Source organism: Penicillium antarcticum, assembly GCF_028974205.1.
Source record: "Penicillium antarcticum strain IBT 31339 chromosome Unknown utg000003l_segment0_segment0, whole genome shotgun sequence".
Lineage (NCBI taxonomy): Eukaryota > Fungi > Ascomycota > Eurotiomycetes > Eurotiales > Aspergillaceae > Penicillium > Penicillium antarcticum.
In genome coordinates this window covers 2,942,712-2,964,085 of record NW_026695301.1, presented here as the reverse complement: position 1 = coordinate 2,964,085, position 21,374 = coordinate 2,942,712, and the positions used below count along the sequence as shown (strand labels likewise).

The 21,374-nt window shown below is 49.8% G+C and overlaps 8 protein-coding genes across 8 annotated transcripts; 4 read left to right on the top strand and 4 right to left on the bottom strand.

Moving 5' to 3' along the window:
• Positions 1-1,738: 1,738 nt before the first annotated feature.
• On the bottom strand, positions 1,739-3,639 carry sti1 (Hsp90 cochaperone STI1). The gene is made up of 4 exons (XM_058461892.1): positions 3,564-3,639; positions 3,315-3,508; positions 1,974-3,265; positions 1,739-1,910 (listed from the first exon to the last, which is right to left on the bottom strand). Exons 1-4 carry the CDS (start codon positions 3,626-3,628, stop codon positions 1,758-1,760), a joined length of 1,704 nt encoding a protein of 567 aa, XP_058322469.1. The 5' UTR covers positions 3,629-3,639; the 3' UTR covers positions 1,739-1,757.
• A 327-nt stretch (positions 3,640-3,966) lies between these two features.
• On the top strand, positions 3,967-5,085 carry N7508_003825 (RPC34 RNA polymerase subunit family protein; the record flags this gene model as incomplete). Its single annotated transcript, XM_058461891.1, has 2 exons — positions 3,967-4,211; positions 4,272-5,085. 2 exons carry the CDS (start codon positions 3,967-3,969, stop codon positions 5,083-5,085), a joined length of 1,059 nt encoding a protein of 352 aa, XP_058322468.1.
• Positions 5,086-5,546: 461 nt separating this feature from the next.
• Positions 5,547-6,791, bottom strand: N7508_003824 (putative PHD finger domain protein; the record flags this gene model as incomplete). The annotated part of the gene is made up of 1 exon (XM_058461890.1): positions 5,547-6,791. One exon carries the CDS (start codon positions 6,789-6,791, stop codon positions 5,547-5,549), a length of 1,245 nt encoding a protein of 414 aa, XP_058322467.1.
• A 1,385-nt stretch (positions 6,792-8,176) lies between these two features.
• On the top strand, positions 8,177-8,874 carry N7508_003823 (uncharacterized protein; the record flags this gene model as incomplete). The annotated part of the gene is made up of 2 exons (XM_058461889.1): positions 8,177-8,665; positions 8,860-8,874. 2 exons carry the CDS (start codon positions 8,177-8,179, stop codon positions 8,872-8,874), a joined length of 504 nt encoding a protein of 167 aa, XP_058322466.1.
• Positions 8,875-10,527: 1,653 nt separating this feature from the next.
• On the top strand, positions 10,528-11,649 carry N7508_003822 (uncharacterized protein; the record flags this gene model as incomplete). Its single annotated transcript, XM_058461888.1, has 3 exons — positions 10,528-10,642; positions 10,694-10,983; positions 11,044-11,649. The coding sequence occupies 3 exons, from the start codon at positions 10,528-10,530 to the stop codon at positions 11,647-11,649; spliced, it is 1,011 nt and encodes a 336-aa protein (XP_058322465.1).
• A 1,835-nt stretch (positions 11,650-13,484) lies between these two features.
• esdC (GTP-binding protein EsdC) lies at positions 13,485-14,264 on the bottom strand (the record flags this gene model as incomplete). Its single annotated transcript, XM_058461887.1, has 1 exon — positions 13,485-14,264. One exon carries the CDS (start codon positions 14,262-14,264, stop codon positions 13,485-13,487), a length of 780 nt encoding a protein of 259 aa, XP_058322464.1.
• A 1,373-nt stretch (positions 14,265-15,637) lies between these two features.
• On the top strand, positions 15,638-17,215 carry N7508_003820 (uncharacterized protein; the record flags this gene model as incomplete). Its single annotated transcript, XM_058461886.1, has 9 exons — positions 15,638-15,658; positions 15,810-15,943; positions 15,993-16,034; positions 16,079-16,151; positions 16,202-16,242; positions 16,291-16,319; positions 16,365-16,551; positions 16,621-17,049; positions 17,110-17,215. The coding sequence occupies 9 exons, from the start codon at positions 15,638-15,640 to the stop codon at positions 17,213-17,215; spliced, it is 1,062 nt and encodes a 353-aa protein (XP_058322463.1).
• Positions 17,216-17,465: 250 nt separating this feature from the next.
• Positions 17,466-21,280, bottom strand: N7508_003819 (DNA-directed RNA polymerase II subunit RPB2; the record flags this gene model as incomplete). Its single annotated transcript, XM_058461885.1, has 2 exons — positions 17,466-17,628; positions 17,679-21,280. 2 exons carry the CDS (start codon positions 21,278-21,280, stop codon positions 17,466-17,468), a joined length of 3,765 nt encoding a protein of 1,254 aa, XP_058322462.1.
• Between the last annotated feature and the right edge of the window lie 94 nt (positions 21,281-21,374).

Sequence of the window (21,374 nt, the reverse complement as noted above, 5' to 3'; positions counted from 1 at the left end):
AAAGAGGTGGAGAGACCAATTGGGGCAGCTCAGGTCGCCCAGCCGCTTGCGTCAAGGGGAACTGTGGCTGGTAATTACGTGGGCTGGGCAAATATTGATATCATATTGGTACTAATTGTAGAACTAAATATATTACTCTACAAATCACAGAGTGAAAAATCAGCAGAGAGGGACTTGGACTTCCCATTGCAGTTGGCAAAGAGGAAGATCGCGAGCTCCGAGGTCGATCGGAGATCAATGACGTATCTCGATCGGGCAACTCTTCTTTCTACAACTACTCTGGCATTCACAATTCACATCAATATCTCTGCCAATTTCTCTGTACTCAGTATACAACCGCCACAGATACTTCCCCTGATCTCCTGGTTCCTCAGGGGCTCCAGCCACTAACAGCAACTATTAGATTCGACCCGAGCTGTGGGACAGCACCGCCACAGGGTTGACAATTGCGTGGATGCCTCCAGCCCACAGAACCCACTGACAGACCAATCCCTTGAGGAATCAAGTGGAGATCGCTATTTCCGAGGCTAAGAGACTACAGGCGAACAGGCTAACATGAAAGGCACCCCAGCCCTACAGCTCCAGGCAGCGACAATTCTCACTAACGCCGGAAGGGGAATGTCGGAATGCAACATGAATCCCATTCCTGTTCCCAGGCCACACACATTGCAAGGAGTACACGTGGCATACCTCGAACACCAACCCAAGAAATCAATAACCCCCTCCCCAAAATCACCGACTATCGACCGCACATCACAGGCTATACTCCGATCTAACCCCGATTCGGTGATCCGCTGTGGCAGGTTCGACTCTCCCCGCTACACTCTCGGTTTAAACTACTCAATTGGATACTGGATCACAATGCAGCGCTGTGACAGAACATTGTACAGTATATGCTAAACCAGCGGTGTTGACCAACACCCAATTCCCTGCAATTGTGCTCTGCCGAGGGAGAGCGTACTGCACGCACTGCAGCTGCATGATTCGATCTATCACATCCCCTCTGCCCGTCCCCCGTCCCGCGCCGAAAAGTGTTCTTTGGGCTGGACCTGGGCTCTTTCACGCTGGGGTCTTGATGCAGAGGTTATTCCCACTGCAGGGGTTGTGCCACATCGGCTCTGCCTTTTTTCTCTCCCGTTCTTCGCCTTTTTCTGTTAGTCGTATGCCGTGCATGTGTAGCTTGCTGTAGTCTGTGTCTGGGAATTGTATCTCTCTTGTTGCGATTGGCTAGATAAGGTGTTCGGTGAAATCTGATTCTTTGTGCATCTCCACTCGCCCACTTATATGTGGCGCTTTTTTTCTCGCGGTATTTTCTTCGGGGTTGGATCGGCGAACTGTCTGAGATCTACTGAAACTCTACTCCGTACTGAGGGTAGTATGAAGATCGCATGTGAGAATTGGCTGTAGTGCCGGGATTGGGGAGGCATATTTTGATCGTCTGCCCGGATCCAATTCCAACTTTACACGGCCAAGACGCTACACTAAATATGTGTTTGATATTTTGTTGCACAGTGTACACCCGGCCACATTGGTCACTGCAGACAGGTCAATGTTCAATGTTCGATATTGACACTTCCTGCTGTTTATATACTACGAGTGTTACTACTGATTCGCTTTATACATCCCCGTGGCATGGTTAAAAAAAATATAGAATGCTAAGTATGTCATCGAATTTTAGCAACATGGAACATGGAATAAACTATGATGGCAAATATTTCGTGGCAATCGTTTCCAACACTTCAATCCTCAGGCCGGATTTACCGTCCCATGCGAATAACACCAGCAGCCATCAGCTTTTGGATACCCATCCGCACCTGGGAGTTCTTCATGTGCTCCTGGAGTGCGGCAGGGTCGCTCTTGGCCTGCTGGAGAATGCTCTGCATAACGGGGTCCTGGAGGATGGACATGATCTAGAAAATATGTTAGTATAAGTTGAAGGTGGAATCAGGCGGAATATGTCAAGGGGAACATACCTCGGGGTCGTTCTGGATACGAGCCATGGTCTGCTCCTCGGTCTCACCAGCGCGAGCGCTGAACTGAGCGTCCAGGCACTTCTGCTGCTGCTGCTCAATCTCACGGGCGTGAGTACCATCGTCCTTCTCGGAGGCCTCAGTGAAAGTGTCCAAAGCGCGGTTGTACTCCTTCATGGCGATGAGGGCAGCACCCTTGCGCATGTAGGCCTTGATGAACTTGGGGTCACGTCTGATAGCCTCGTCACAGTCCTGCACGGCACCGGGGAAAGCCATGAGCTTGATGAGAGCGGCAGCACGGTTGGAGTAAGCACGGGGGTCATTGGGTGCACGCTTGGCCATCTCAGTGAAGGCATCGACGGCACCGGGCCAGTCACCCTCGGAGAACTTCTGCTGGCCGAGCTCGCGAGCCTTCTCAGCCTCGGCGGGGTCAACGTAGGCGTTCTTCTCGGAAGTGGCCTTGGTCTTCTCGGCGTTGCGTAGCTTGGTCAGGGCATCGGGAGTGCGGTGCTCCATGAGGGACTTGTTGTAGAACTCAATGGCCTGGGTGAGATCATTCATCTTCTCGTAGGCTGTGCCAATACGGGTGTAAGCCTTGGCCATCAGCTTGAAGTCAGCACGGAGGTCACGGCCCTCCTCAATAGCCTTCTGGCAGGTCTCGATTGTGCCCTGGTAGTCGGCCTTCTCGAACTTAGCGGCACCAATGTTGTTCAAGTAAGTGATGTCTTTGTTCAGCTCCCAGGCCTTGGTGTAGTGCTCAATGGCCTCATCGAGCTGCTTCTTCTTGTAGAAGTCGTTACCGATCTTCTTCTCAGCATCACCCGCCTCCTGGGCCTTCTTCTTGGCAATAGCCTCCTCATCCTGGGGCTCGGGCTCGGGGGTAGGCTCCTTCTTGGGCTGGGAGGTGCTGGGCTTAGCATCGGGCATGGGAGAGTCGGCTCCCTCGGGGGCACCACCGAAGTTCATGTCAATACCGAGCAGCACGCTCATAACCTGGAGGAAACGAGGGTCCCGGATCTCTTCGCCAACACTGTTGGGGTCCTTCTGGATCTTCTGGAGCTTGGCCATGAACTCGGAGTCGCCGAGTAGGGAAGCAGTCTTGGGGTTGTTGGCGAGCTTCTGGAAGAGCTGGGGGTCGTTGAACATGCCACCGAGACCACCGGTTGGGTCACCAGTAACACCGTCGGCGGTAGCCTCAGCGTTGATAGCACGCTGAGTCGCATCGAGACCGGACTTGGCCTGTGCGTTACCAGGCTCGATCTTCAGAGCCTCACCGTAGGCATCGTATGCGGCCACTGCCATCGGTTAGCAACGTCACCGTATATAATGTTCGAATTCACATACAAAGGTCTCCAAGACCACGGTAGGCAGCTCCCTTACGGGCGTGACCCTTGGACCAGTCGGGCTTGATCTCAATGGCCTTCTCGGCATCCTCCAAAGCCTTCTGGTATTCGTTCTGAGCGGAGTAGACAGCGGAGCGGTTGGAGAAGAGGATGTGGTTCTGGGGCTCGATGGCAAGAGCCTCGGTGAATTTCTCACTGCGATCTATCAGTCTTTGTTCACGGAGTCACAAAGGTGGGGTACAGCTCGTACATAGCAGTAGGATAGTCCTTAGCAGAGAAGGCCTTGTTGCCCTCTGCCTTCAAAGCGTCAGCCATTATGAGAGTTTGATATATGAAAATGAAGTGAAATGGTCAATGGAGCAAGACCAGAACTGAATGTTGGTGAGCTTTGTCGCCCGCAGCTTCTCGAAATTTCCAAGGTCGTCACAGCCTGACAATTCAGGCCATCACGCTGACACTGAAGCTATCGGGGCTAAACCATTTCGGGCCAAAGTCATTCCCCGCTGCGAAAAAGTCCAAAAAAACATCGCTCGTGATTCATTCATGACTCAATTTTGACCATGCTGCTCTAACCAACTATGCGCCCTTGAATATGAGATCCCAGCCCTTTCGCATGAATTTCGACTTTCCCTGATCTCTCCGCACCTTCAAAAATGGCCTCCGCGGGGTCCCAAGTGGCCGAGCTTGCCTCCAAGCTTTACGATGCTTGCGTGAACGAGTTCGACCCGGACCACCTCTTCTACCAGAACGATTTCCTCAATCTCAAAATCATTCCCAAAAATGATGTCGCATTACTGTTGCAATGCGCCCAGAGCTTGGTCGATCAAAATCTTTTCAGACTCCTTCAGAAAGATGGAAAATTGACTTGGAGACTGATTGACCGCGAGGACGCTGAGAAGTAGGCATTACATGGTATTACACCGGCTCATGGACATCGACTAACCCGACTTCTCTTTAGACTCCGCAACTTGACACCCGACGAGGCCATGGTCTACAATGTCATCCACTCGACAGGACGAACAGGCATCTGGGTCCGACACATCGGAAGCCGCACAAACTTGCACAAGTCAATCCTGGACCGCTGTTTGAAATCCCTCGAAGGAAAGAACTACATCAAATCTCTGCACAATGTCAAATACCCCAGCCGGAAGATGTACATGCTGGCCGGCCTCGCTCCAAGCGAGGAGGTCACAGGCGGAGCATGGTTTACAGACGGTGTGCTAGATGCCAATTTCATCAACACGGTCGCCGGTTTCATTGAATTTACAGTCAGCAAAATGAGTTGGTACGAAGTGCCAGCCTCAGAGAGCGGCCGAAACAAGCGCATCAAAACCGCCTCTGGTAAGGCTGACGTCAAGTCCGACGAAAAGACTTACCTCCCCTACCCGCACGGCTACAAGGGGTACCCGAACGTGGAGATGATCACCAGCGCTGTGAACAGCAGTGGCATCACACCTGTTCGCCTGGGAGAGGAGAGTGTCGTCCAATTGATGGAGATGCTTTGCTACGACAACAAGCTCGTATCCCTCGGAGCAGGCGAATTCTACCGATCCCTACAAAGCCCCAGCGTCATACAGGCCAACCAAAAGCGCAAGCCACCCACCGAAGGCGACGACCTCGCCGTTGTGAACAAGCACCTAGTGAAGAACGGCATGACCGAAGCACCCTGCGGCCAGTGCCCTGTCTTCCGACTCTGCTCTCCCGGTGGTGCAGTCAGCCCGGAGACATGCGAGTACTTCGACCCCTGGCTGAGCAACGGGCTCGGTTTCTAAGTGGGTATCAACCACGAATTTCTGATTTCGGTGCACTCAATGTTCCTGTGTGCCAACACGTTTGCATGTAAGAAAAGAAAAAACGGGGATATGTGTGCATATAGCGATGGCGTTTTCGACTTGGTTTGGTTAGGCACTTGCTTTCCCTGGATTGGAGGCTTGTTGCTTATTGCTTGGACATACGGGAGGAATCTTGCGAAGGATTTCTTCTTGGTCCCATCACTTGGGGACGGGATGGGGGCCACAGGATAAAAGCCAGATTTGTCATATTAGACGAATACAAATTTGGTTCTGTTCAACATATCATAAGACATTGGTAAAATTCAAGTAGCACAAAGGTAGCAGGTATGAATTCCGAGACAGGTCACCCCCGGCCTGCCTAACACCACAAAATTCCCTCAAACGCCATGGGTATATCAACCGTCATGCAAATCATAGAAAACGAAGCAGAATAGAGTAAATTACTTGCCGAGGGTGCGCCGGCACTCATCACAGTACCAAGTCCCAACAGGCTCACGAGTAAGCCCAACACACTTCCAGTGGAACCACTCGTAGGGACAATCATCATTATCACAAGCGACCATATCCCCATGGCTGACCGTGCGGCAGGTACAGTAGACCTTGGAGTCCTCATTTCCTTCATCCTCGTCATCATCATCCATATCCTCGTCTCCTGCGGCATCATTATCGGAGTCGGAGGTATCCGCACTGCTGAGCATAGAATCATCATCCTCATCGCCCTCGCCATTAGGAGACTTCTTAGACGTCTTGATGCGACCACTTGCACTGGAAGAACGTTTGAGAGGCTTGCCATGGTGGGATTTCAGCTTCTTGACTTGGTGGTGTGGCGCGACCTTTTTGGTCAGTGCCTTCTTGATGCCGACACTGGAACGTGGGCCGGCGCTGCCTGCACGGCTACCTGCAGGCGTGCCGGGCTTCGGCGTTCCAGGACCAAGGGATGACTGGCGAAGGTTTGATGAAGCGACAGGGAGGGTGTTGAGGACTGGGTTGAGTCTGCGGCGCTTGCTATCCACTGCTCCGGCGGAGGACTCGCGCTGTCGTTGCTGGAGGTGGACGACTGCAGCGGCTGGTGTAGCTGGTGCCGAGCTGCGCACTGCGGTTTGGCCTGGTAGGGTGATAGATCCTGGAGTGCGGGGTGCTGTGGACTGATTAAGGCGCTGGGCAGCAGCTAGAATAGGATTCGCATTTCCAGAGGTCGGATTGAGAGGTGTGGAGTAGGCGGGGGTTTCGGAGGGTGTAGAATCAGGGAAGAAGACCTTGGGCGGATTGCGGTATTTGTTCTTCGAGTCGAACAGAGATGGGAGAGGAGGGTCGTTGATGAGGAGGCCCTCGTTGACCAGGTCACGAATGCGCACGTCCAGCCGTTTAATTTGGCGATCGAGCAGAACGCATGCCTTCTCACTGAGCTGGATCTTCTCGGTCTGTAGTTCGAAAGATTGGTCTATGTTTTCCAGAATAGTCTTTCCGTATTGCTCCTCCTTCGGGTTCGGCGCCAGACTGCCGTTCATCTTAATGAATTTCTGGATGCTGCCGTCGCGCGAGTTGATAGTGGCGCGACATTCCTGCATGACCTTGTCCTTGGCCTGGATCTCTTCCATCAAATGGTTGATTTCAGCCGGAAGGTTCGCCACATCGTGGACAAACTGCTCCAGGACGGTTGCGCAGTCCTCCGCGCCATGTGCCATTTTCGACGCGGTCGCAGGACGAGTTGGGTTTGGCCGGTGCCTCGGTGCTGGAGGTGTCGGGCGAGCGTCAACGAGGTTTAATTTTACCCCGGAGCCTGTTAAATAATTGTCCAGTCGAGTCTTTGATGAACAATAAAATGCTTGGGGTTCGATCGCGTCGATAATGTCTATCGCAGGGGACAAATTGGCCGTAGTCGATCGTTGCTGACTCAGAAATGAGTCATCTACGGAAAAGATCGGCATCCCGCGACCCCGTGCTTTAGGGCTAGACGTCAAAGTCTATACATTGGCAATGCTGGAGAATACAAAAATGTCTTCGATAATCCAGGCAACTAACATTATAGCGATGATGAAATTATGGGAATCTAGCTTTATACACAATATTTGCACAGCATTCGAACTATTTAAACAGATCGATGTTCTAGATCGTTATGAAAATAGAGTTTCGTGGTGCTTTTTCGTAGATCCTTCAGCTCTTCGTATTTCCATTAGTCGAATATCTAGTTGTATCTCCGATAGATGCATTGAACCAACTTCACAGTATAACGAGCATCTAGAAAGAATGTACAATGACATCGAAAACGTACAAGTTTCCACGCGAATGAAATACTTTATCAGAACGCTTGCTCTTTATTATATTTCTCTGGTAATTTACAGCGGATCTTTAAAAGTTCGAGCTTGACATCTGAACGCTAATCAAGCATAGCCTTTGTAGAGCTAGGGACCAAATGAAAAGTATTCACACGGACCTTAAAAAGGACCCTAGAAAAGTCCCTAGAGAAGCCCTCATGAAAGACCTCATGAAAGATTACAAGGTAGGTTGTAGGTCTCAAGAAGTGACATAGACCACGTAAGCAAAGGAAGGTAAATATCACTCAATCTGCTTGGCGTGTTGTTGACAGAAGCAATGTTGTCAACAGCGTTTTCAAAACTGACCATAGCCTTGCGAACAAACAACCAATTCAATATTTGAGTCTTGCAACACGTCCATCCTCAGGTTTTGCTATAAGGACTCTTCACTCTTGCTGCACGTCTCCCCTTCCCTCTTCTTTCAGCTCTTCTTTCGGCTCGTTTTTTAGCTCTTTTTTCAGTTCTTTTTTCGTTTCTTTTTCCAAGTCCTTTTTTGGGTCGTTGCTCTCACCTTTTGGACATCCCTCCTAATGACTTCCTTTGCTAGTCACCCTATATTTTCAATAGCCAGCACGATGCCATGAACTCATCCAGCTCCCGCAGGGCTTTTTCCGGTGGTCACAAATAATCCGATTATTCCCTGTTGGGACAGACTGCAATTTGATATCCTGTATTCAATTGGCATAACCTTTGTTGCAAGTCTGGGATGCTTCAGAAGAGGTTCATCGCCGGAAAATAGCCATACCATAGTCGGTATGGCCCTCGACCCGTCCTCCCCGAATACCGATACAACCAAGGCGCTTATCCGCAGTTTCCTCCATAGTCAGGGCTTTTGCCATACAAAGATTCATGTCACCTGCGGCAAATCAGTGCGCGCTATTGGGAACTTCCAGCCCTCAATCAGCACTGGTCGTCTCACTCACGGTTCGGTAACGACCTTGGGCTCAGACAATAGCATCGCGCCTCACGATGAATTTTTAGCTTACGGCACATGTGGATTCGTAGAAGTGGAGTTCAAGGACAGTGGCAAAGGCATCAAAACCGTTATCCTCGGCCTCACATGCTCCCATTGTGTTGACAACTCGAAGAGCCTCCACCCTGTCATGGGACAGGGAGCAAATGTATGGTCCTCCGACCCGGCTTGCTTCGTTAATGAACCCATCTTGGTGAATAAAGCACTCGCCGATGTTTTGGTTGCTGTCACAGCTGGTCAAGACCCGATGTCCGTCTCTGGCCGAGGAAGCGTAAGCTGCATGTATTTGGGAATCTTGAGAGCGTCTTGGCTCATGTATATTCACAGATGTGGCGGAGGGGAAATTTGTGAAAGACGAGGGACTGCCACTCGAGGTTCGACTGCTAGTGGACGATGAGACCGCAGTTTGAGTAGAGCTCACGGGTGATTCTGTTTTTCTACCTAGCAAGCTGCTGACCTGGGCAGGAAGGAATTCCATGAAGAAAATCGGGAAAATCAGTGAATGCAAGGCCCTCATCTGGGGGAGGGGTCTCAGGGAGTTTGTTGAACACGTCCGGCATTATGATGTGCAGAGGTGATTATAAATGACACGCGGTTGTCGGGATTTCGGGAAGGTTGAGTTGGGTGAGGCTATCTGGTGGTTGAAAGGGAGAGGAAGAAGGAAGGTGAAAGCAGGTAATAAGTAGAGGTGGAGCTTGTAGAAACAAATTGCGGCTCAAAGGCTTGGCGAACCTTGAGAGAGTAGAGTCAAAGAAGAAATGACTTAGATTCCGGGCAGCAATTGGACTTGGGAACAATGAGTAGACAGCTCTGCAAAGTCACATGAGATGGGTCACTCGATCCAAGGATGTGCGGTGTGGTTCTCCTTTGCTGGTCTTGCACAAACGGACCTCGAGGAATCAAGCGAGTTAGATGCAGATAGCCTGGCGAAACATGAACACAGTGTCCCACATTCGAGTGACAGATTCGCTGTTTAAGCCTTTCGGGCTTGTGGATCACATGTCTGCTCAAATTACCTGACAAGTCGCCCGTATTTTGGTCAATTTCCTAATTGAATCTGCAGTGGGATAAATCACACTCCACGGGACTTTTGAGATAGCTGAGCCCGATTATGCCCCCTCTATCACTAATTATACACAGTTTGTACTTTGCTACTTTCGAGGATGATTGTTATATCTATCTAGCACACATCTCCTATCAGTTTTTCCGCTAAACTCTTAGCCCGGGCCTTCATTCTCCATTTTGTATTGTTCTACGTTGCATTGAGTTGGAGTTTCTATATCCCATGTGCTACATGACAATTACTGTTATATATCTCTTCTCTTGCAATTCGCGCCTACTCCAACCGTAGGAAAGCATAATACCTGCATCGTTGGTGCTACTCTTGAACGTGACCGTTAGGCCCGCTTTGGACCACGCTTCTAAAGTTACCTTCGAGCCTCACATATACTGCCGCTTGGTTTCTTCACAGATGGTAGGCTTGAAGCTACTTGAAATGTATCTAACTTTCAATAGTGCGTTTTCATAGCCCACGTAATATGCGACGGATTTGGCTCATAGCTGCAATTTAGACACATTCTTCAGCAGTTCCCTACAGTCCACCCTTTCCTCTTATGGTAACATAATACTACTGATTAACATTATATGCTTCGTGGAGTTTCAAGTTCTGTCACGATACTCAGTGTACGTACATGTTCGTATATGAGTGTTTTGAACGATTACCAATACTAGCCCAATAGACGAGGCACTTGTAGAGGACTCTAGCTCGATGTAGGGTAAGGTAGCCTTCAAAATGATTGTGAAGGAAGCCGATAATAAGGCAGAAAATTGCAAACCTAAGGATGTATAAAGACGACATCAAAGATCCTACTGAGAGAAACCAAACGTATATATAGTCGACATTATATATTCTAGGATAAATGCAAAATACTCTCTGAAGCGCATTAAAGGCTTGGGTCTCGAAGACTTAGGCCGTTCGAAAAATCAACAACTAGCGAAACAATAAAAAGAGCGTGTATAAGCGATGGAGCTATCCGAGGTGATTCGGAAAAGCCGAGATCCCCAGTTTTGGGATTTCCGTCCCCGCACTGCATAAGAACCGCGCGTCAGGCATTTGTTCTTCACGCAAACATCATGTCTCTCGATAATCCCTTAACTGTTATCTACAAAGAGGTCAATGGCAGCAAAATCACCACAGATGTATACATCCCGCCCACATCCTCGTCGTCACCACAGAAATACCCTGTGTGTGAGTACCACGTCAACCCCAACATAAGTACCATCACTAAACATAAAGCAGTAATTGACATTCATGGCGGTGCCTTTATGCTCGGCCATTCACGCATGGTCTCCCTTCCTCAGGTGCAAGACTGCCTCGAACGTGGCTGGATCGTGCTAGTTCCAAACCACAGGCTATGTCCGGGAGTGAATATCCTCGAAGGACCAATGCAAGATATACGCGACTTGTTGACTTGGATCCATGACGGGCATCTGGACAAAGAGCTTTCTAGTCATGAAGCATACAGCGCCGATCTTGACAACATCGCTACATTCGGCACATCATCTGGTGGAACTCTAGCTCTGGGGCTGGTATGTCACTTTATACATACATTCCATCAAAAGAAACACCGGCGCTAACTGAGACCCCAGGGGTTCAATGTTTCGAAATCAGTCAAAGCGATTCTATCTCTCTATGGCGCAGTCCACTTCACAGACCCATTCTGGAAAACACCTCTTCCCCACGTCGCCGCAAAACTCCCTCCAAACATGGACCCAGCATTCCTCTCTCAAGTATATCAGGAAATCCCAGTACCAACAGACAGCTCTGTCTCCTTAGAAGGCCAATCCGAAGCTGGAGGAAGCAAAGGTCCCAATTTCTCCCGACCACGCGACGCCTTCGCTTTCACTCAGATTGCCAATGGAACTGTTATGGACGCTATCTACCCAGAAAGCAGAACTACAGACCCAGGAATGGACCGGATTGACCCGGTGAAGAATGTTAGTGCTGAGTTCCCTCCTACGTGGATCGTCCATGGCCTTGCAGATACAATGGTTCCTATTGGGCTTAGTCGTGAATTGTACGGACGATTGAAGGAAGCTGGTGTACAGTGTGGCATGACCGAGGTCCCTGGGGAGGAACATACTTTTGCGATGCTCATGAAGGTTGGCTCGAAGACCTGGTGGTTGCAAAGGGAGGGATTCGATTTCTTGGAGACAATTATTGGGAAAGGACCTCAAACAACAGCCTTCAATTAGATATTTCCTATACTTTACCGGCATATATGTGCCTTTCAATAGCTATCAATATTACTTGGATTAAATTTGATGCTGGAGCTAAACCAGATAAGCTCTGCTAATGCTATTCTTTTCGTGTTACAGTCTACTGCGAACTACATGAATAATCATGGAATGTGAATGGCTGAAACGATACACATTCACTAAGCAGTCAAAGATACATTCCTTAACTTCATTCATACTCTGCCAAAGACAAACAAACTTCAATTGTCGCTTGTCACTGTAAAGTGATGTCTATTCATAAATACCCCTCCCTCATTTGACCTTCTCGCCCCCTTCTTTTCCTTCTTCTTTATATAGTCATCCATTAAGTATATATGTGATTCTTGATCAGATATAATATGCTCTATTATGAATCTCTTTCCTTTCCCCCTCTTCGTTGCTTTCTCTCTATTTCATATTTCTAATATCAAAAAATAGATGCCTCGTCTTCAGGATGAGAGCCAAAATCGCCTCACAAAACGAGTACGGAAAGATGATGCGCTCGAAATTGGTCCAGCTCCCTTGTAGCGAAGATATCCGATCAAGACTCAATCACACTAGGTTTATTCGAAGTGCAAAGGACGTCCCTTTCATATCTACTGCGCCAGAGACACCGTGAGTAATCCAGGTTTATCACCGAGCCGCCATTCGCTTACCTCTCGTGTACCGATGCTTAGAGAGTAGAGCTATCTTATGCTATCAGCAGCCTTGTGGTATCGTCAGCCAGTTTTCAATCATCTTTTTTCGGCCGTGTCTCGCGTTGAAAGACCGTCGTTTGATGGCCAAAAGGATATTGAGCTGCTTGGGTTCCATTTGTCATTCATTATCGGTTCTGTGGGGATGTGATATGAGGTTGGAATCTCACAAGACCTCCTCCGAGGTCAGACGTCTTCGGCAATTGTGTCACACGTGTTCTAGCAGCACACTCTCTTTCAGGGGTTGACTGCAATGACTTTATCAGGCCCGTCAGCTATCTCGCAAGACCGCTAAGGGCATTGATGTTTTCTCGACACTATCTTGAGCTACCTCAAGGCCACCGGTGTATGTATCCTATGGCCCTGTGTCGAAATTCTCTTACTTAACTTAGAAGGCTCTCCTGGGAATAGCCTCCCAGATAATATAAAGCTGAGGGCTTGACAGGAGACAAGACCCCTGTTATATACCAAAGATGTCCATAGTCCCTACATAGAGAGCCAACTAATTTAAGAGCTACCATCTACATTTTACAAAATACAATGTACTAAGCTACTTTTACGCATATGAAAGAATTGCAGATCATATCTCGTAATTCATGGCATCTCGAGTAAGATCTATCTAAACCAAAGCTCGCGCCGAGAAACAGGCGCATCACATCAAGATATGTGATTTCCTTGGTTGTATTGACGTTGAGATGCCGATTCATGCTTCGCTGGATGGATATAAACTCTGGAATTGATATCCATGTTCATGTCCATGCGAATATTGTCGGATCTTATAGCTTGTGCCGGGTTGCGGTATCTTGACCGGTTCAAGATAAGTTTGTCGGCGTCCACTTTTGCTGGATCAGATCCAGGTGGTGTTGTCGGTATATCGATGTAGGAGTACGTCGATATCTTCTTCTTCTCTTCTTCACTTCTCCTCACCTCTTCGCATCTCACAATTATCATCCCCGCCCAACCGCGGCGTGAAACCGGTTCACCCGCGGTTACGGGCTTTTTTTTTCTTTTTCATATTTCCAAAAATCAAAACGCAATGACCTTATAGTCAAGCGCAGACAGATCAACACAAGATCCAGATCTCAGTCAAAAACCATATCCAGACCCCAAGGTAGCAATTTACCGACGAACAACAATACCCTGGCGACGAGCAGCGTTGCGAGCACGGCAGTACTCCTCATCACTTTCATACTCAGACTCGGAGCAAGAATCATCGGAAGACTCGGTGAGATAGCCGCAGCGGGAACCACCGCAGTCAAGCTTGACACGGTCACCCTTGCGGGTAATGCCGTAGCGCTCACAGCGGCACTGCACAGGCGGGTCACTCATAGACGAGAGCGACGATGGCGAAGTCGATCCAGACGAGCGGGAAGACAAACTGGAGCCGGCAGAGCTGGGAGGCGAGTTGGAATAGGAGTACTCATCGGACAGACGAGAGCCGGCAAAGCGGCGGGTCAAGTCGTCGACGGTGGGTGCGAAGTCAGCCTCGCGGAGTTGGCGGGAAGCGTAGGGCTTGGAGGGCTTGGGGTGGTGGATGCGCGAGGGGGACAGGGCACGGCCGGTGGCGACGCTGGCGCGGGGCTTGCGGGTGCTGGAGCTGGTAGACTTGCCGCCGGGAACGTCGAGGATGTTGAGCTTGCGGCCGGTGGTTGGCTCGACGGTGTGCTCGACAGCTGGGTCGTGCGAGACGTGGTAGCCGTCCATGATGTAGTAGTACCAGTAGCGGCCTCCGAGTTGCAGCATTGAGGTCTGGAAGCGGAACTTGCCGACCCAGGCGCCGGGCTTCTCCTCTGCGGAGAGGGGAATTTGGCGCTGGTAGTTGTCCCAGGAGCCGACGAGGTGGACGGTCTTGACGTTGGACGAGGTCCGGAGGGAGAACTTGAGTTGAACGGCGGCCATAATGAACAAATGTAGTAACTTGAATAAATCGTAGAGGTGAAAGAGTATCGTATAGTTGGGACAACGAGACTACCAGAGTTCGTTGTGCTGATAAAGACTCTTTCGGGAACCGGTCCACGAAATGAAGATAATCGAGCGAGATTAATTAAGTTGGTTTGTTGTAATAGAAACTGAGGAAGTAGAACTGGTCGACCGGCGACAAGCTGTAATCCTGTGTATAAAAGTCGAAAGATCCGAAGCAAGGCAGAATCTCAAAGAGCACAGCTCGTTTGAGTAAAGTTGAAAGAAGAATTAAGATAGTATAGAAAGAAAGAAAAAAGATCGGGCAACCAGTGCCAGGATCGATCGAATATGCAGCACTAACACAACAAACGCTCGCTGAAGGAAAGAAGAAAGAAATCCGCCTAGGGTGGCTATGGCATCTTTTAAGTCAAGTTGACCACAGAGCCTGCAGAATTGTCGTACAGACTCGACTGGGCGGTTATTTGGCGAAGTTGGTTGGTTCAATGCGGTGGTGCGCAGTGATGAGATACCCTCGTGGCGGTGGCCAATGATGGGCCATGATTTCGCGCTGGAGTCAGACCAAGTGAGGGGAGAGTTTTGTGAAGACAAGTCAGCCTCAACCAAGGAAAGAAGAGGCTATTAAGAGTCGAGACTGTTGCGCAGTATATCTCTGTGTTAGTCGTTGGTTGTTGGTTGTTGGTTGGTTGTTGTTGATGGCGGTGGTGGTGGTTGCGCAGTCACCAAACAGACAGGCAGACAGGCAGGCAGAATACCTGGACACACACTCGATATCCCATACTCGTTCATCTCGGATAATTCAGTTCCCACCCTCACAATTTTCAATTCTGAATTCTCAACTTGTAGGAATGTGCCGAGACCAGAGACGGGAAGTCGAAAGCCAGTCAGAAGGCGGAAGTGGGCTGACGGAGTGACGGCGCATGCAGGTCTTAGAAGCCTTGGGGCATGGAGGGCATGTCATAGCACTTATTACATATTCGTACATATTACATAGCACAAGTACAAGTACAAGTACAAGTACAAGCACAAACACAAACACAAAGAACATATGACATCGCACAGATCATACATCCCGTACTTTATAGCGGACAAAGTATACCGCATAGTAGAACACACTTAAGTGGGACGTATTTCCGCCAAAAAAAAAGATTGGACTCGGATTATCACCCGATGCCTACAGATCCTAGATAGGCCAACAAGCCTCATGTCAAGTGGACATCGCGTTGTTGAGTGGATGTGAACAAAGAAAACTCTTAACAGAGTTCAAGCTTAGTTTCAGGGGATCCGCCCACGAGAATGTGCGTATCTTTCGCACTTTAATATAAATTTGACTTCAGCCAATCCAATACAACATGTCGGACATACTCGAGGTCGTAAGTAAGCCGCAAAGGCCGCGTGCGCCTCCCGGACTAACAATGCCAGGATACCGACTGTTATGACACTCGGCCGTATAAACCAGGGGATTTTGAATCGTGAGATATCTCCACCGACTGAGGATATATTTGATCTGATCTGATCCATTAGAGAAACAACCTCCCTCGCATCAACCATCTATCGCGGGGTCTTCGAAAATGGGAGACGGTATGGGCTGTGATATCAATCCAGGGGCACCCGCTAACTACGCATAGCTACCAAGTTGTCAAGGAGGGAAGATCCTGGTATATACCATGCAGCAAGGTCATTGAATAAATTTAACCTATTTTATAGGTTTCCATCAGATGAACAGCAGTGGGAGAGTCTAGAGGCAGGGTCTGTCTACTCGCTATACTGGAGACCAAAGCTGACCCCGACAGGCATCTCATCGCGATAATCCTAGACTCGCACAGGAAAAATCCGCTTTTTTATGCACCGGTTGAAAATCCCAAGGTATGTATCTATCAACCTTCACAAAAAAAAACCAAAGCTCACCAATTCAGCACATCCTAGACATAGGAACAGGCCGAGGGAGTTGGGCCGTGTACGCATTCCCATCATCCATGATACATGTATCCAAACTAACAAACAGCAGCGACACAGCAGATCTATTCCCAGAGAGTAAGTCTTCAAACTCCAATATGACATCAAAGCTAACAAATACAGCAATCGTCCGAGGCGTAGACCTCTTTCCCCCACCAGGAGACTGGTTCCCCCCAAACTGCATAATGGAAGTAGACGACATCCTCCAAGAATGGACCTGGCGCGACCCATTCGATCTGATCCACCTACGACACATGCTAGGCTCGTTCACACCGGATGAATGGGATATCGTATACAAGCATTGTTACGAGTAAGCGCACCACCTACCCCTGCCATTAACCCCATTCCCTCCCCGTCCAAGCCCTAACAAAAGCAAAAGCAACCTAAAACCCGGCTCCTGGATTGAACACCTAGAAATGGACCCCAGAATAAGCTGCAGCGACAACAGCCTCCCGCCAAACGCATACACACCGAATTTCAGCGAGCGAGTACTAGACGCAGCAGAGAACTGGAATCACCCGCTAGACACAGTGCGCACAATGCGATCCGGGCTCGAAAAGGCCGGGTTCGTAGATATCCATGAAAAGAGCTATCGATGTCCTATCGGGCCGTGGGCGCGTGATGCTACACTCAAAGAGGCGGGTCGGTTGCATTATCATCATTGGGCTACTGGGATGGAGGGGTGGGCTATGTTTATTCTTACTAAATGGGGGCTTCCGAAGCCTTGGACTAAAGAGGAAGTGCAGGTTCTTGTTGCTAAGGCGAGGAAGGAGTTGAAGGATCCTCATTTGCATATGTTTCAGCATACGTGGGTTTTATCTTTTCTTATTCTTATGGGATTGTTGGATTGATTGCTGACGAATTTTAGGAGGAGGGTTTGGGCTAGGAAGCCGACTGTTGAGGAGATGAGTGGGATTCATGTTAAGCAGGAAGAGGATGGTATTGCTTTGATTAAGAGGGAGGAGGTTAGGTGATGTGTATATGGGATGGGTGTATAGTTCAGGATTATCAGGGTAGGTCAGACACAAAATGGAATGGACGGAGTCTATGATTATGTAGACTACAGAGTACAAATTGATATACTGACAGATGTGCACGATGTGATTCAACTATGTATGGCCGAAGAACTAAGTTTCAAATGCGAACCCCCCAGACGCCGCAGAAACAGGCCAGAATATGCGCATTTTTCGCAGATCATTAAAATACAGATAAGAAACCCCAGAATTACCGCACCGACACCCCGGACCTGTTGGTAAACATCCGGGCGGCAATGTTCATGGAGGCCAGCTCTTGGAACAGAAGCTTGGCGGCGTAGGGAATGTGCACTTGCGAGATGCGGTGCTTGTTGTTGCACAGGCGACATTCGAAGAGACCCTTCTTGAGTTTGCTACAAGGAGTCAGTATGTATAAACAGATATCAAAGAGGGAGGAACTTACGCGACAGGAGTCATCAGACCACAGTCGTCACAAATGTGAACACGGAACGGATCCGACACATCGAACAGACGCTCCTTCAAGAATGCACTGGCACCGTGGGCGATCATACAATCGCGCTCCATCTCTCCAAAACGGAGACCACCATCACGAGCACGACCCTCGACAGGCTGGCGGGTCAGAATCTGAGTAGGACCACGGGCACGGGCGTGGATCTTGTCGTCGACCATATGGCGGAGACGCTGGTAGTAAGTTGGTCCAAGGAAGACCTGGGCAACCATCTTGCGACCGGTGTGTCCGTTGTACATAACCTCGAATCCACGAGACTGATAGCCGTGCTCACGCAACAGACGGGAAACCGAGTCGACAGTGACATCGGTGAAAGGAGTAGCGTCACCCTCGAAACCACGTAAAGCCGAGACCTTGGACAATTGACACTCGATCAAATGGGCAATGGTCATTCGAGAAGGAATGGCGTGGGGGTTGATAATCAGATCGGGAACCACACCTTCACGAGTGAAGGGCATGTCCTCCTGGCGGTAAGTGATACCAATAGTTCCCTTCTGACCGTGACGAGAGGCGAACTTGTCACCAATCTGGGGGATCTTGGTGGTACGCATGCGGACCTTGACGAACTTGAGATCATCGTTACCAGTCGAGATCAACACCTGGTCGACAATACCGTTCTCAGTGCTTCGGAGTGGTGTAGACACGTCGATCTTGGTGTGTGCCTTGGTACGCTGGCCGAGCTCTTCAGCATCAGGGGCCAAGGGTGCAGTCTTTCCAATAATGATATCTTCTCCAGAAACACGCACACCTGGAGCAACGATTCCATCGTCATCCAACTTGTCATAAGTACCCTTGCGCATACCAATGGTGTCAGTCCGCATGGGCTTCTCGAAGCGCTCAACCACCGAAAGTCCGACCATCTTCTCGGTATCCGTGTATGTTCGGTAGAACAGACTGCGGAACAAACCACGGTCGATGCTGCTCTGGTTCATAATGACGGAATCTTCCTGATTGTATCCAGAGTAGGTGGCAATGGCAACGATAGCGTTCTGACCGGCGGGCAATTCACGGAAACGCAGGAACTCCATGGAACGAGTAGTGGCCAGGGGCTTCTGAGGGTAGTAGAGAATGTTCGCCATGGTCTCCATACGCTGTGCAAAGTTCGTCAAGAACACACCCATGGCTTGCTTGCCCATAGCAGACTGGTATGTGTTACGAGGAGACTGGTTGTGATCGGGGAAAGGAATGATACTGGCGCAAACACCCAAGATCATACTCGGGTGAATCTCACAATGGGTCCAGGTGTGGGCACGCTGACTGAGAATCGAGCGAACACGCTTGTTGGGGTCATTGGTCTCGTCCTCGGGAAGGGCGTAACCAGCCTGGAGTTGCCGAGAAATCTCGAGATCTTCGGGTGTCATGACAATCATGATGGTCTCCTCTTCTTCGGCATCGACATATTCAACTGCACCAGAGCGAACCAGACCATCCCATCCAAAGTAAGCCTCGCGACGTTCTTCTGGATCCATATCGGTCGGCAGGTCCTTATCTTGCTCAAGCTTGCGAATGTGCTCTTTGTTGAGAATCAATCCGCCAGAGTTCTCGCTCTTGGGATCGTTGTCAATAACAAACAAGGGACGGCACACACGACCTGTGTCGGTGAAAATCTTGAATTCACGCTCACGAATGTCACGAATCAAACTGACTTCGTGCGAGATCATGTTTCGTCGACGAAGGTTCTGCATGGTAGCCACAAGATGCGAAGGGTCTCTGTGAATACCAACCCAAACACCGTTGACAAACACCTTGGTGGCATTTGGCGTGACTTGAGGTTCAAACTCCTCGAGCACTTCCATGTTTCGCTGAATCATGAAATCAATGATGGGCTCACTCGGCGTACCAACAGTGATGTAGCACATGAGTGCCAGGTTCTTGACAAGACCACAAGCTTGACCTTCAGGTGTCTCAGCTGGGCAGACTAAACCCCAATGGGTATTGTGTAGTTGACGTGGCTTGGCGATCTTTCCATCTCTGCCAATGGGTGTGTTGGTACGTCGCAAATGGGACAATGAAGAGGCGAAAGTGTAACGACTCAGCACCTGGGACACACCAGCCTTTGCACTGGCGGCCTTCTTCTGCTCACCCCAGTTTCCAGTGGCAAGAGCATACTTCAGACCACCGGAGAGTGTAGCCGCCTTGAGACCAATGTTAAGATAAATCTCACGGTTGGTCTCGACGCTGCGCTGCACGTAGCGCTGAAGGTCACGGGTCACTCGGGTGAAAAGAACACGGAAAAGATTGGCCAGAAGGGGTCCAGCCAAGTCAAGACGCTTCTTTCCGAAGTGATCACGATCATCGACATCGGTACGACCCAGAGCACACTGGAGAAGGCGGTGCACCATGTATCCCAGGAAGAATGCCTTGCGGGTTTCACTGCCCTCGCTTTGCGAAATGTGAGGCAGCAATTCCTTCTGCATGATATCCCGGGCATATTTTACACGCCGATCGTGGTTCAGGTTTGATTGTGATGAGCCACGCTTAGCAATGAAGTCAAGGGCCACTTCACGGTCCTGAATGACGAAGCCTTCCTCGATACAAGGCTTGAGCATCTCCAGCATCTGAGTATCATTGCGATCGTAACAAATGTGGTTCAGAATATCCTCGTCGGACACGACGCCCAGCGCACGGAAAACGACGACGATCGGGATATCAGCGCGAACGTATGGGAGAGTCGAGCGAATCGTCGGACCAAATCCACCCTTGGCACTGTCTCCTTTGGCGAAGAGCTTCAGAGAAAGCTGAGAAAGCAATCGCGAGCCCTTTTCGACGGCACTTCGAATTTCAGCAACGTAGGGCGTGGGACTGGGAGGGGCCTTCTTGAAGACCTGGACGATGTTTCCAGCACTGCGCTCCTGTGCAATCAACACCTTTTCACTGCCGTTGATAACGAAGTAACCACCAGAGTCGTAGGGGCATTCATTCCAGGCGTAAAGAGACGCCTCGTTCAGATCCTTCAAGATACAGTACTTGGACTTGAGCATGATGGGCATCTTTCCTATGAAAACCGTCTCTTCCTTTCCACCACCCTCCAAGTGCTTCTGCTCCCACTGGAGGTATGTGCCGCGGTTCTTCTGATCGCCTTCGCCTTCATTCGCATCATCGTCATCGGGATTGGATGATCGCTCGCGACCTTCCATAACCCTCTTTGTTACGCCGAGGTAGAGAGGGGAAGCGTAGGTGAGGTTTCGGAGACGCGCTTCTTGCGGCAGCATGATCGTGGTCGCACCATCGCCTTCTGTGACTGATGGTCGCGAAAGCATGACAGTTCCGAATTTGAGCTCATATCGGCGCACAACGACGGGGTCGATATCGTCTTCGTTGAGGGGGAGAGTTTGATCGAGAACGACCTGTCCCTGTTCCTCCACAAGTTCCTGCATTGTCGAAGAAATGAACTCGTCGAATGAGTCTAGCTGCTGAGACACAAGACCCTTCGAGTCAAAAAACGAAGAGATCACGGTCCAGCAATCTTCGGAGGTGATGCCCTCGTCCGCATCATCGTAAAACTCCTCCTCGTAGGCTTCGTCGTAGTCCGCCATGGTGGCGATCGGAGGCGACCTGGTCAGGTCGGAGGCGGATGGAAGAAGGCGTTGATCTGAAAAAACGAAGGGAGGCGCGTCGGCCAGGTGCACG

Coding starts and splice junctions, on each gene's coding strand:
- sti1 (XM_058461892.1), bottom strand. CDS start 3,628: ATGGCTGACGCTTTGAAGGCAGAGGGCAACAAGGCCTTCTCTGCTAAG. Junction 3,509..3,563: donor AAGGACTATCCTACTGCTAT/GTACGAGCTGTA, acceptor GATAGATCGCAG/TGAGAAATTCACCGAGGCTC. Junction 3,266..3,314: donor CCGTGGTCTTGGAGACCTTT/GTATGTGAATTC, acceptor AACCGATGGCAG/TGGCCGCATACGATGCCTAC.